This window comes from Phyllobates terribilis, unplaced genomic scaffold (genome assembly GCF_046119375.1).
Source record: "Phyllobates terribilis strain yellow unplaced genomic scaffold, ASM4611937v1 Scaffold_7__3_contigs__length_470593459, whole genome shotgun sequence".
Lineage (NCBI taxonomy): Eukaryota > Metazoa > Chordata > Amphibia > Anura > Dendrobatidae > Phyllobates > Phyllobates terribilis.
This window is the reverse complement of record NW_027362767.1, coordinates 359,401,233-359,416,683: the sequence shown is the minus strand read 5'-3', so window position 1 is coordinate 359,416,683 and position 15,451 is coordinate 359,401,233. Positions and strand designations below refer to the sequence as shown.

Sequence of the window (15,451 nt, the reverse complement as noted above, 5' to 3'; positions counted from 1 at the left end):
CCCCACTTCACTAGATAGTTCTATTACATGATGCTCTTTGTAGTGTTTGTACCTTTCCTCAGCCCCACTTACTAGATAGTTCTATTACATGTTGCTCTTTGTAGTGTTTATACCTGTCCTCAGCCCCACTTGCTAGATAGTTCTATTACATGATGCTCTTTGCAGTGTTTGTACCTTTCCTCCACCCCACTTCACTAGATAGTTCTATTACATGATGCTCTTTGCAGTGTTTGTACCTTTCCTCCACCCCACTTCACTAGATAGTTCTATTACATGATGCTCTTTGTAGTGTTTGTATCTTTCCTCAGTCCCACTTACTAGATAGTTATATTACATGATGCTCTTTGCAGTGTTTGTACCTTTCCTCCACCCCACTTCACTAGATAGTTCTATTACATGATGCTCTTTGCAGTGTTTGTACCTTTCCTCCACCCCACTTCACTAGATAGTTATATTACATGATGCTCTTTGTAGTGTTTGTACCTTTCCTCCACCCCACTTCACTAGATAGTTCTATTACATGATGCTCTTTGTAGTGTTTGTACCTTTCCTCAGCCCCACTTACTAGATAGTTCTATTACATGTTGCTCTTTGTAGTGTTTATACCTGTCCTCAGCCCCACTTACTGGATAGTTCTATTACATGATGCTCTTTGCAGTGTTTGTACCTTTCCTCCACCCCACTTCACTAGATAGTTCTATTACATGATGCTCTTTGCAGTGTTTGTACCTTTCCTCCACCCCACTTCACTAGATAGTTCTATTACATGATGCTCTTTGTAGTGTTTGTATCTTTCCTCAGTCCCACTTACTAGATACTTATATTACATGATGCTCTTTGCAGTGTTTGTACCTTTCCTCCACCCCACTTCACTAGATAGTTCTATTACATGATGCTCTTTGCAGTGTTTGTACCTTTCCTCCACCCCACTTCACTAGATAGTTATATTACATGATGCTCTTTGTAGTGTTTGTACCTTTCCTCCACCCCACTTCACTAGATAGCTATATTACATGATGCTCTTTGTAGTGTTTGTACCTTTCCTCCACCCCACTTCACTAGATAGTTCTATTACATGATGCTCTTTGCAGTGTTTGTACATTTCCTCCACCCCACTTCACTAGATAGCTATATTACATGATGCTCTTTGTAGTGTTTGTACCTTTCCTCCACCCCATTTCACTAGATAGTTCTATTACATGATGCTCTTTGCAGTGTTTGTACCTTTCCTCCACCCCACTTCACTAGATAGTTGTATTACATGATGCTCTTTGTAGTGTTTGTACCTGTCCTCAGCCCCACTTACTAGATAGTTCTATTACATGATGCTCTTTGTAGTGTTTGTACCTGTCCTCAGCCCCACTTACTAGATAGTTCTATTACATGATGCTCTTTGCAGTGTTTGTACCTTTCCTCCACCCCACTTCACTAGATAGTTATATTACATGATGCTCTTTGTCGTGTTTGTACCTTTCCTCCACCCCACTTCACTAGATAGTTCTATTACATGATGCTCTTTGTAGTGTTTGTACCTTTCCTCAGCCCCACTTACTAGACAGTTATATTACATGTTGCTTTTTGTAATGTTTGTACCTTCTGCCTTTCACCCAGACACGAGACTTCCATATTGCTTTAGTCTAGGATTGTCAGGTTCAACCAGAACTGTAAAGATTTACATGATTTCCATTTCTATTTCATCAGTGTGTAACAATTCATGAAATTTCCCAGAGAACAAGAATAATTAGATCCCTGCAATTATCTCTATTAGTTTTTGTCAACCTCAACTACTACATATTAATGTGTGCACAGGGACTAAATGATAACCTGTCAGCTGACGTTGTATTAAATATATATTAATCCCTTAAATTACTAAATTGTAGTCCAATCAGGTTAATCTTTGGGTTGCTAAATGTTTTTGGTCTCTGACTGTGTTTTCTTAAAATAAACCAAAACCCCAGATTTCTATATTTAGAGCACAAGTTATATATGATGTTAGTTTTTTCTGGATATGTTGTAATTCAAGACTGAAGGAACACACAGTGGGGGACATTCTACATGGCCCACTGCCGCCTCAATAGTTAGTGGTTAGGGAAAGATTGTAGGGTTGAATATTCTGATATAAGAAGACATTATGTTGCCGTATTCTTGCCTTATAGAACAATTTGGGCATTTACAATGTGTTTCATTACTACATTAGTATACAGTGGTGTGAAAAAGTGTTTGCCCCCTTCCTTATTTCTTACTCTTTTGCATGTTTGTCAGAATTAAATGTTTCAGATCACAAAATGCAGTTTTTATATGAAGGTCTTTATTGTTAAGGGAAAAAGAAATCCAAACCTACAGGGCCCTGTGTGAAAAAGTGATTGCTCCCTAAACCTAATAACTGGTTGGGCCGCCCTTAGCAGCAACAACTGCAATCAAGTGTTTGGGATAACTGGCAATGAGTCTTTCACAACGCTCTGGAGGAATTTTGGCCACTCATCTCTGCAAAATTGTTGTAATTCAGCCACATTGGAGGGTTTCCGAGCATGAACCGCACACGACAGTAATAATTGTCCCCATGTTATTCTATGGGGCAGTGCACACGTCCAATTTTTTCCCCGGACTGATTTGGATAATTCGGATAATCGAATGGCACTCAGTCATTTATGTCTATGGGTCCGTGGAAAACATCGGACCACATTCGGATGACATCCAAGTGCAGTTCGATTTTCACAGACACACTACATGTGTAGAAGATGGAGAAACTTTTTTTTCTCCACGTCCAAGAAAATTGTATCACATTATGATCACACTCTGGTCAAACTTTAATCAAAATGTGATTTGCATAATTGGACCAATTTTCTCAGATGAGAGAAAATCGATTGTGTGGCCCCGGCCTAATGATAGTCATCAATATCAAACTAATGGACAACCCCTTTAATAGATGCCCAATGCATGAGAACTTATATACTGTACCTGTACTGTATATACATTTTGAGGATTTCCTTTGCAACAATATAAAAATAAGAATATAGACAATGAAAAAGGGTTTACAAAGCGCATGAAATATCAATAATATAGAAGTCTAAATGAAAATAATTATTTGATTATTTATTGAATAATAATGATTTATTTTAAGTAATAAAATAGATTTATCTTGATTAATAGACTAGGGTTAGAAAGTAGCAGAGAATGGAAACAAGTCAATGTGATTTATATCTGAGACCATCATCAATGGGTCCTATAGAAAAATGTCTTATTACTAAATAGGGCATAAAGCAGAAAGCAGCCATCCTATGCACTAAAACTAAATAGTATATGAAAAATTTGCTAGAAAACAGACAGTGCATTCCTTGACTGAGAAATCACGCCTAGTCACATTGTTATTGAAGCAGTAATTGAGAGCATATGTCACCATTCAAAGGGATACCATGAGACGGTTTATTAGAGGTTTGGAGTCCTGCAGCATCGATGTTTACTCATTGTGCAACACTAAAGCAGAGGTTAATATTGTGCTATAAACTTTAATAAGGCATAAAATACTTCTACATGACAAACACCGTAAAGGATTCAATTACAGAGACACTCGGGAACAAAATAGTTGTAAGGAACGTAAATGTTCTGCCAAAGTGGCCTACAAATTCCTTCATTTAAAAAAAACATACTAATTCACACAGTGCAGTTTTTTTTTTTCATATTTTTTTAAGCCTAATCCTGAAATGGATCCAGAAAGCGTCTATTCAATACTGTTACAATTAATTACAATTGGCACTGTTTATTGACACTGTTGCTATAAACTAAAAGCCTACTGGAGTAAATGAGAGAAATTTATCATGAGGCATAGACCTGTGAACAAATTTGTCGAATCTTTTCCTGTCGGTGCACCAGGAAAGCAACCCTATGCCAGCTATCGGTAGACACAGATTTGTGCTATAATTCACACCAACATCTGGTGTAAATTTGCCAGGCTGTGACATGCCACAACCATTTCCACTAAGGCTCACCTACTGTTTAAAAAAAGTGGCAAGAGTGGCATAAAGAACAAAAAAGTTGCAAATTTGGCCACAAAACAGGTGTGTGCCAAAATGTGCACCTTTTTTAAAGCAAGTATTATAAATGAAGGTCTATAATAAACCCCCTTCCCGCCCACTTTATCTCTATCCATAGGTAAACCAATAGCAGGTGTAAAAAGGTTGTCCACTTATGGGAGCAATTTTCTAGTATTACTTAAATGCATTTATTTGGTGCTAAAAATCATTTTTGCAATTGTATTTTATTAAGGGTCTTGTCCAGGTTTGGGGCTTAAGTCTGCAGTCACTCTATGTGACTGTAGACTTGTGAATCCTCACAGCACACACAGTGCACGCTGTCAGGATTCTCCAGTGACGGAACTGGGAGCGGGCAGTCATGTGACCACAAGTATGTGATTTGCGTACTTCCGGACGCATTCCGACTGGACGTGCGCGGCCTCAATCAGTTCACTTGTATTGAGAAAGGTTGCACAATCTAGTTGGCACGTGACCATGTGTATGCAAATTGCATACTTGTGTTCACTCGCCCGCTCATTCCTTTGGTCAGTACCAGAGAATCCTGACAGCGCGCACATAGAGTGACTGCAGACAGGCACCTTGAAACATCAAAGCCTTGTATACAGACAAATACTTCTTGCAGAGCAGAATTTGTGGACAGGCACCTTGATACAGCAGAGCAGGGTGTGCAGACAAGCACCTTGGAACAGTAGAGCTATACATGCTTTAATTGTAATTCAGCTGAAGAGCTCAGACAGATTCTCAGTTAACTCAATCTGTAGATAGCAACAGCCAGAGCAACACAAAGGCAAACTGTGCAAAATTTTTAATAAATCCCATTGAAAAAAAATGACTTTTAGCTTCAAATACATGCAATTAAGTAAGTAAAAAAATCCCCAAAGGTGGACAACTTCTTTAATAAAGCCGAACACAAAAAGGGAGTTTATATGGGTCTTTGTTGTGGGCTTGAATGCACTCCATGTGCTGCCATATGGTGCCTCTACTGAATAACTATGTAAAACAGCATACACTGGTGCATAAAATCTAAGGCATATCACTATTAATGCTTTGAGTATGGGATATTGGATAATGAAAAACTGATCTCACAAAGCTGGAGGCCCCAAAGACTGTCTATTACTAGAGACACCAAAGTCAATCTGTAGCACCCTGAGGATTCGGCTGCTACAGGGGTATTGCACCTCAATCCAGAGGTGTGATATTCCACTCCCGGGTAAGGATGGAGTGTGGATCTGAGCTCGGTAGGCTGCATGCACTACACACATCCCATTTCCGAGGAGCAGACCGACGGTACTCCCACTTAGAAATGTGCAGGTACGACCGAGTCTGTTCCTGGCTGGAGTGGTAGGGGGGTGGTACATCCCAAGTAGTGTAGGGGCAGATAGGGGGAGCAGCCTGGGTAAAGTTAGGAGCTCATTGGGTGCTGGTCACCTGAGCTCACACATAGAGGGTGTATATAAGGTGGGCACCAACTAAGAACAGGGTCAGATGCAGAGAACAAGTCAGGAGCAGAGGAGAAGGAAAGACCCAGAGTGAGAGAGGAGAGAGAGAGACCCAGAGGCACAGAAGAACAGGACTCTAAGATCCCAAATTAAAACCCCGGGTGAAGAGTCGGCATCAGGGTACCGGAACCCAAGCTGGTGGGGGTAAAAACATTCCCCAGCCAGAGACCGGAGACCGTGGGCAGCGTTTGCCACGGTCACCCACTACATCCACCCCGAAGGCACACCACATGAAGGGTCAGGGAACCCGAGGCCAAGGGTGTCCCAACAGAAGGCCCGAGGGAGCTGGACCTAGGTGGATCACTGGTGGGGACGGCCAGAGAACGGGACAGAAGGAGAGCTCAGGGCCACGCTCCGGACTTGTTTGGGGGTTGGCTGGATCCAGGACCTGGTGGACGCAGCACGGCTCGGGTGGTCACTCAGAGCTGGAGTGACCAGTACAACATCTGCAGTAAGTAAACACCCTTAACTGCATAACCCGACTCTGTCTTCACTGCCGTCTGCACTGCACCACCACAACCCCCATCCTCTGCACCTGTCCCCCCTGAGGCTATACCCCTCCCGTTGGGGGTTATCATCACAAGCTGCACCTGCATCATCAGCCTCAGCGGACCCTGCTGCAGCGGCGGCCACAGTGACCGCATCACAACGGGTGGCGTAGTCGACACAAAAGAACTCTTAATAACATCTGTAGGACTGCCACATAACACTGAACTTGACGCCCTGGGCACGGGGCCGGGTCACAGCCGCTCGGAGACTACAACCCCCCATCTGATCCGGTGCCGGGTATTCCCCTCAAAAAGGAATATGTCCCAGGGGGCGCGTCAACTTTGGCGTAGTCGGCAGGATTACGTGCCCGCAACACCCGGGTACTGCGTGCCTGAAGAAAAGAACGAGTTTACCTCAAAAAGAAGTCTCCTGCCGGTTCCGGAGGGTCCCCGCCATCGGACTCCATCACAGATCGATTCCCGCCGGTTGTCCGCCATTAACAGCTTTTTCCCGCCATCTGCAGAGTTTCCCGCCACTGGGAAGCGGTTCCCGCCATTTCCAAAGGTTTCCCGCCTTGTCAGAGCGGACGCCATTATGGGCGTGCCAAAGGAGGGCAAGAGGCCGCCTCCCATCGTGGGCCGGGACAGAAAATGGCGCCAAAAGTGGAAACCGCCCCCACCAACAGAGACTGTGATGCTGGAGGTGTCTGTCAGCGTGAAAGAACTACCCCTGGAGCTGACAGTCACCGAGTTGCCCCGGGACCGCCCTCGAAGTGGGAGGAGACGAAAGGAGAGAACAAAGATGGGTGCCGCCTGGAGCGGTCTGGAGCGAGCACACCCGGAGGCAGGAAGCCTGGAGAGGAGCAGCAAAGAAGCTCACCCGGAGATGTCCAGAGAGCAGAGCAGCACCGGCCCGCTGGCCAGGAGCCTGCTGGAAGAAGAGCAGAGCAGCACCGACCCGTTGGTCAGGAGCCTGCTAGACACCACGACCCCGCTAGGCCTAGTGGAGGTCCTTGCACAGCTCCCCCGAGACCGGGAGTGTGCACAAACTGCCCTGGAGGGCCTCGCACGGAGGATGGCCCGGGTACAGCGAGAGATATTGGCAGAATGGAGCCGGGAGATGGCCCAGCAAGCTGAAACCAAGACCCGGAGCACGCCAGCCAAGATGAGGAAACAGACTGCCTCTGAGGATGGCGCGGGAGGACCAAAGGCCGGAGACGGCGCCGAGAAGGGAGCCGAACGCATGGAGGCAGGTAAAGGGGACGTCTACACCCCAAGCCGGGACACCGCTTACCTGCCCCAGCTCCCCGTCGCAGAGCCCGAAAGTCCCCCTGCTGTGCCCGAAAACGCCATGTCACCGACGCAGACTAGGCCCCAACCGGAAGCCACCGCCGCGACCCCTGTGACGTCACACGCCTCGACCCCGAGCGTGACCAAGCAGGAAGTACCACCAGCCTGGTCGCAAGGCCTAGTACCCCCGGGCGCCGCAATACCAACAGCGCCCCCTACCTCCGCGGAGCCTCCGGCCTGGCCGCAAGGCCAGGTAGCCCAGGGCGCCGCCGTATTAACGGTGCCCTTCACCTTCCAGGTGCCCCAGGCCTGGCCGCAAGGCCTGGGCAACCCGGGCGCCACCACCACCGCGCCCATAAGACCTAAAGTGCCGCATCTGGGAGAGGACCTGTACGCCCAGCATACGTGCCCGGATGGGCAGCCATTTATATGGCCACCGGAGTTCCACCATCCCCGACTCCGGAGAGAGAGACCCCTGGATGAACCCCTGATCCCGGCTCCAAAGCCCGTAAAGAGGATCTCGCCCCCGCTAGCGGAAGCACAGTTTGAGTGGGACCCCACCGGAGAAGATCTTATGGGATTCACTCAAGAGACTCGGGCAGCTGCAGCGGAGCGTGCTGAGTGCTGCCGCCAACAGCTCGAGGACTTTGAGAGGGAGCGGAGAGAGAGGCGGGTCCGGGAACAGCAAGCTCAAATAAGGAGCGCGGAGCAGAAGAGCCGGGCCAGGAGAGACCCCCGTGCAGCGCATAGTCCCCGCACCACCGGGACTGTGATAAAGTTTAACCTGCAGCATGGGTGGGGCTTCATCCGAGACCACCACACCCTAGGCGACGTCTTCGTAACCAGGAGAGACGTTGAGTCCCACCTACCGGAGGGACACAGAGGTCGTGACCTTTACATCGGGGACGAGGTCACCTTCACCCGGCACAAGTGTGCCAAAGGTCCCTACGCCCTCCATGTGCATCGCCTGACGAAAGAAGAGTTGCGGTGTGAGGAGGAAGAGCAAGAGGACCCGGACGGGTCTGAAGTTACCACCAGCTATAAGCAAAGAGCAGGAGGAAGACGCCGTTGAGTGCGGCAGAGCAGGTGCTGTAAATAAGTTACCCAATCGGGGTATAAAGAAACTGAAACTGTTGCTACATATATATAGTCCCCGTTGGGACCAGCTGAGTGAACTGTTTACCCGTTTACCCCTTAATCCCACAGGCTGAGGACTGTGAGCAGCCATTCCCTTTCCCTCCTTACCTGGCCGAGGACTGAGAGCGGCCAACTTCCCCTGTATATAGTTGCGCGTCCTAAAGCGCCCCCTACCGGTTTTATAGGAAAACCATTTTTCTAGAAAGACTGTCGCACTTTGCCCGGTCAACAGTTGCACAGTGACCGGAGGAGAAACAAGAGACGACGAGAATGTTATATGAAAAGTTTTATATATATATAATGTTTTATATGTTTATAAAAATTTGTATGTTTTGGTGATGTTTTATGTCTTACAGCCCGAGGACGTGCTGTGATTTACCAGGGGGGAATGTAGCACCCTGAGGATTCGGCTGCTACAGGGGTATTGCACCTCAATCCAGAGGTGTGATATTCCACTCCCGGGTAAGGATGGAGTGTGGATCTGAGCTCGGTAGGCTGCATGCACTACACACATCCCATTTCCGAGGAGCAGACCGACGGTACTCCCACTTAGAAATGTGCAGGTACGACCGAGTCTGTTCCTGGCTGGAGTGGGAGGGGGGTGGTACATCCCAAGTAGTGTAGGGGCAGATAGGGGGAGCAGCCTGGGTAAAGTTAGGAGCTCATTGGGTGCTGGTCACCTGAGCTCACACATAGAGGGTGTATATAAGGTGGGCACCAACTAAGAACAGGGTCAGATGCAGAGAACAAGTCAGGAGCAGAGGAGAAGGAAAGACCCAGAGTGAGAGAGGAGAGAGAGAGACCCAGAGGCACAGAAGAACAGGACTCTAAGATCCCAAATTAAAACCCCGGGTGAAGAGTCGGCATCAGGGTACCGGAACCCAAGCTGGTGGGGGTAAAAACATTCCCCAGCCAGAGACCGGAGACCGTGGGCAGCGTTTGCCACGGTCACCCACTACATCCACCCCGAAGGCACACCACATGAAGGGTCAGGGAACCCGAGGCCAAGGGTGTCCCAACAGAAGGCCCGAGGGAGCTGGACCTAGGTGGATCACTGGTGGGGACGGCCAGAGAACGGGACAGAAGGAGAGCTCAGGGCCACGCTCCGGACTTGTTTGGGGGTTGGCTGGATCCAGGACCTGGTGGACGCAGCACGGCTCGGGTGGTCACTCGGAGCTGGAGTGACCAGTACAACATCTGCAGTAAGTAAACACCCTTAACTGCATAACCCGACTCTGTCTTCACTGCCGTCTGCACTGCACCACCACAACCCCCATCCTCTGCACCTGTCCCCCCTGAGGCTATACCCCTCCCGTTGGGGGTTATCATCACAAGCTGCACCTGCATCATCAGCCTCAGCGGACCCTGCTGCAGCGGCGGCCACAGTGACCGCATCACAACGGGTGGCGTAGTCGACACAAAAGAACTCTTAATAACATCTGTAGGACTGCCACATAACACTGAGCTTGACGCCCTGGGCACGGGGCCGGGTCACAGCCGCTCGGAGACTACAACCCCCCATCTGATCCGGTGCCGGGTATTCCCCTCAAAAAGGAATATGTCCCAGGGGGCGCGTCAAATCCATAAGAAAAAAAGATTCTTCTCTGATTATTGGGGGGACACTGAGTTTGGATTTCATTGGCTTTGGTCAACAGTGCGAAATCCTGAGGAAACCCCTTTAATTTCACTGAGCTTTTCAGGACAAGCCCCTGTACTGTTAATGTTTATCTATAGAGAATAGACATCAGACATTAGATGATAGTCCTGTCCTACTGAAACTGGTAGGACTGACCGACATTAATCAACATTGTGTGTGGCTAGATAAATCACTAAACATGGCCAAACCCACTATTTAGGAATAAAGTCCATGAGCCTGTCCACATAGCGTATATTATTAGTCAATCCTAGTAAAAGTATATAAACATTAGGATGATATAGGGCTCAATTAATCATTTAAAAATTATTAAAATCACTTTTTTTCTGCCTTGTGGTATTTGTTGATATTTCTGCATCAACTTCTTTAAATTTACGGTTCATGAGTTTGGTGCAAAATCAAAAATGCACTTTATTTTTGCCTTTATCCCTATTTGCGACTTTTTAGCACAAAAAAAGTTTCCAACGTGCCTAAAAATCACTGGCGGGAAGATTGGAGTACATTTGTGCCAAAATTTTGTGACCTTTTTAAAATGTCGTCATTGATGAATAACGCAAAACCAGCTGTGCACACTATACCTCGCCCACTATTAAAAATATTTTTTTTAAAAATTGACAAACACATGTAAAATAGAATTTAAAGGAAGCACAAATTAAAAATAGAATAATGTATAAATGAAAAAAAAAAGGCAAAAAATTCCCAAAAACTAGACAAAAAAACTGCAAATTCAACAATGAATCGGTTTTCTTGATGTATCACAAGCAGAAAAATTGCGGTAGCTCATGATAATACGGTTGTATATGGTAACTTGTGGATAAATGTGTAAAGGCTGTAAGCATATATGTGAACATCTGGAAAATGATAGCAGGAGACAGGAGCAATGGTCTCACCAGACGTAGCAATTTCTCTTTATTTGTTCCTTCTTCTCCCATCTTAGCAGCATCTGCTTTAATGTCCAGAAATATTCTTAAAAGATGAAAGTAAGACGAGGTGAAAACAAGAAATGTTTCTAAGTATTCCTCACAGCAATTACTGCATTCTTTGCAGGACTCTCAAAGTTCAGCCGGCCAGTCGCTCACTATTAGTACAAGATTATTCATCCTTAAAATGGGAGGCCCAGGTATGTGTATACCAAATCACTCAGCGGACCATATTGTTATCTCCCCTGTACACAAGGCCGTCTTTGTGAGCCTTTTTGCTGCATACAATGGGACTAGGTTACGGCAGCCGCTTATCTTGTCAATCCATTAGCACACACCACCTGGTCTGACATGGTTCAAAATGTCCGTATATTGTTCAACGTAAAAATATCCCCTTTTTTCCAGACTTTACCTCCCAAAAAGAAAGTTGTGGAAGTAAAATATTTACTTTCATTGAACGAATAGGAAAAGTAACTTGTTGACAAGTTTGAGATCTTATCAGAATGGGAAAAACAAGAGATCCTGAGGGACTTCTAGGTACGAAGGATTTTGAACATTTTTTAAATAATTGAAGATAACTATGAACCAGGATCTTAAGACACTGGCAACATGATATTACTCCATTACTTATTGTGAAGAGAACCTCAGTAATCTTAGAAGTCGAGTTGGTGGGAATCGATTAGCAGGACTCGGTCCACCGGCCACATCAGTAACTTGTGGCCGCTGTACGGGAGCCCTGCAAACAGCCTTTTACATGATGCATCTATGGATATTCTTTTGATTTGTTGGCCTGGCATGACATCAGATGTGCATCACGCCACAACTATGGCATCATGCCAGGCTGGCTAACAAACTAAGAGATGTGGATAGCATTGGGTAAGAGGAGATTCTCTGGGCTCCCATCCAAAAGCCACTGACTACTGTTGTGGCTGATGTACTGGATTGTGTGAATCGATTTGCATCAACTATAACTAGAGGACAACACAGAGGATTCTGCAAATGTGCATGATGCTAGGACCAAGAGGAGAATATCTTAATGAAAAATGAGAACAGCTGACACTATTGGCACAAAATAGTACAGTGTATGTGGGATGGGTCTTTAAATTAGTGTCAAATATAAACTGACCATTTGCTTATAATTCTGATCTATAGGGAGTGAGAAGCTCTGTGGGTTATCTCTGAAGTTTTCGTGGTCTTACAATAGCCCTACACAGACTAAGGTTGGCTGAATCCACCAATTGGTTGAGTGTGTATTGGGTGTTCTGATGACATTACTTTGAAAAAAAAAATGTATCTGTCATGTTGACTTTAAACTTTAATTCAATTTCCAATCTTTTACTTTTAAGGGAATCTGTCAGTAGGATCAACATTCCTAAGAAGTCTATAGGAGCATGTAGGTCATAAGAAGCTGAATAAAATGAAACCTTCATATCTGAGATCCGATGTCTTATTCCAGAGAAATCCATGTTTTTCTTATATGTAAATGAGCTGTTGCAGGCTGTAGGCCAGACATTGATCTCCCTAACCCTTGATTAGTCATGTGGAGTCAAAGTGAGTTTGTTTTCATCATATTTCCACAAATATAGAAGGTAAGTAACCATCTGTTTCAGTAGCTTACTAGCTCAGGTACCCCTCCCTCCTCGGTGCATTGTGAGACGCGGTGTTGATTATACGTGCCACAGCGAGGTGTAAATATTAAGTAGTGTAAGTATTTTGATGTGACTCACTGAAGACTTAGAATCTGCCTCGGGAGATTTTAATAAATCAAAGGGCGAGTTACCAGTGCGAGACATGTAACTAACACAGAACAGGAAAACTGAATTTTGTCTTATTACAAACACTTTTGCTGCAGTTCTCACAGCTCTGCTGTATTGTAACAAAATTCTACCGCTGTCTGCCTGTGAGATCAGGAGAGCAGAGAACGGCCATTACACATCACACTGGTAACACTGGTATCCATTACACATCACACTGGTAATGCCCCTTTTATTTATAATAATCTCTGGAGGCAGATTCTCATGCAGATCAGTGTCCAGCCCATAGCCCTGAACAGCTCATTTACATATAAGAAAAACGTGGATTACTCTGGGATAAGACATCGGATTGCAGATATCAAGGTATCATTTTATTCAACTTTCTTGACCTGCATGTCCATATAGACGGTGTATGAGGGTCGATCCTTTAAAGAAGATGAGCCACCTCCTGAGGTGTCATGTTTGGCTGTATGGGGAAATGTGTTGTTGTATATGGAGATCATAAAGGATCACTGAACACTCAAATGGGTAAGGTCATCTTCAGTCCACCAAGCTAACACTTGAGCTTGTAAAGGAGTGGAAGAGCTGTCGGCACTCCTTCTTAAAAACATTTGTATGAATGTAATGGATTGGCCTATCTTTATATGTGGTTTTATTTAATCTGTCTTGGCAAAGTTAGTTAGCATGTGGACAGGGTTAACTATAGGGCCTGCCCATGGCGAGAGCAGTTATTGCCTGCTATCCATTGTTGCATTTCTATGTAAGGAATTCCAGTAAAGATTTTTCAATCTTTTTACATCGGATTCTGATCTTCCTGATTTGTCGTATATTTGCAAGGTCCCCATACTATCAAACCACCTGAATAGGCCTGAAAAGGAATCGACAGCAAAGCCCCAGATCGTTTATACACACTTAGGGGCACCGTAACCGGGTGCTTTGGCACCGCGCAGCAAACTCACCACGAATGGTCCCTTACAAGCTTAGAGATTCAAAGACAATATTAAGAGACTAGCCCAAGAATTAGGAATTAAGAACTCAAACAGAAAAAGAAAGATTTTTGAAAGTGAAGAACCCCTTCATATTTTTGTTTAGTCTCCTGTGTATACTTTATGAAAAGGTGAAGTCAAGAAGATCACAAACTTAAACCCCCTAAGATCTACATTTACCTAAGAAGGCAGACGATTGTTCTAGAGAGACATGTTAGAAAGAAACCAGATAAAAAATGTATTATCACAACAATTGTTCATTCTTGGCCACTATAGAACAGAATTTCATTCCATAGCCCTTGGTGTAGAAAATCATCAAAGCCCTTTTAGAAGCAAAAGAGTAAGATAATAAATAATGTAGCACCCTGCCCATCTGTAAAATAAAAGTGATTCCAGAAAGTACACAGCTTTCTCTGTTATTAGAGGCTGTGGTTCAGTTGTTACTAAGCAAAGAAAATTCAAGAAAGGAGAAATTCTCTGAAGTCAGCACAAACGTAAACCTCTGTGTTGGGTGGGTAACAGATCTCAGAGACGCACCTATTACATCAGGGCACAGCTACCACTGATGTTTTATGTACTTTTCTATCTGCCTTAGCACAGCAGCTCTTAGAACATGTAAGCAATACTCTATTAGGTTCACGCCAAAAAAATCGTTCCACACTTTGAAATATATTCAGAATAACGTGTCTATTGTTGGTTCTCCAGCAAAATGTAATGGGAATTTCTTACTGCTATGGAAAAGTTTCAGATCTATAAGAAGACAACACTTGCCAATCCTGTGAAGGACAAAGCTCTTTTGGCCAGAAAGCAAACAGAAGAAAGTGATTTTTGACTGAATATTTACAAAAAGAAGCATAGTCACGTTAGACTTTTTTTTCAATCGGAAAATCATGGCGTGAGTCTTGGCTTTTACAGTGATTCCGATAAATTCTGGGGAGTTGTAGGATCCCACAACCCTACATGGCACCCCTCACTGTGAAAGCGTGAGCTCTTGCGTGTTATTGCAAATTTCATGGTCTAATCTGTTAATGGGAACTTGTCACGTCATTTCAAGCATCTAAACTGTCCCCAGTGCGTCATTAGTGATGCAATGTGCATCACTAACACGTCATTTTCATTAAAAACGGCGCTGTAATACATGTCCCAAAAGCACTTTATATATTATATCATACCCGCTCATTTAGTCACAGAGGTGTGCTTCATTTTCATTCAGTCATGTTGTCACCGCCCACTCAATTTGACTGATTGTCCTGAAAGCGCCGACATCACTCGAAACCGCTGTAAAATCCCACGCTTGCGCAGTGTTGAGATAGAGCAGCCGCACTTGCGCAGTGTGTAGCATGGAGCCGCGCTTGCCCCCTGTGTAGCATGGAGACGCGCTTGCGCAGTGTGTAGCTGGAGATGCGCTTGCGCCCTGTGTAGCATGGAGCCGCACTTGCACTTTGTAAAGCATGGAGCCGCGCTTGCACAGTGTCAATCGGGGAGCCGCGCATGTGCCATGACGAGCGGATGCCCGCACTTGCGCTGTGACCAGCGGCTGCCTGCGCTTGTGTCGTGACCAGCCCACTCGACACTGCGCAAGTGCGGCTTCAAGCTACACACAGTGCAAGCGCGGCTGCCCGATCTCAACACTGCGCAAGAGCGGCTTCAGACACCATGCTCATCACTGTGCAAGCGTAGGATTTTACAATG

At 45.4% G+C, this 15,451-nt stretch overlaps 1 protein-coding gene across 2 annotated transcripts in view; it reads right to left on the bottom strand.

The window, feature by feature from the left end:
* Positions 1 to 15,451, bottom strand: part of GPC3 (glypican 3) — a 789,745-nt gene that overhangs the window by 226,961 nt on the left and 547,333 nt on the right. Inside the window, exon 8 of one of the 2 annotated variants that reach the window (XM_073641318.1) lies at positions 10,971 to 11,065. The exons of the other annotated variant lie outside the window; for it this stretch is intronic. Coding sequence (XP_073497419.1) covers positions 10,986 to 11,065 — 80 coding nt within the window. The 3' untranslated portion in view covers positions 10,971 to 10,985. Of the gene's footprint in view, positions 1 to 10,970; positions 11,066 to 15,451 lie in introns of those variants that run through there. 2 annotated transcript variants of the gene reach the window in all.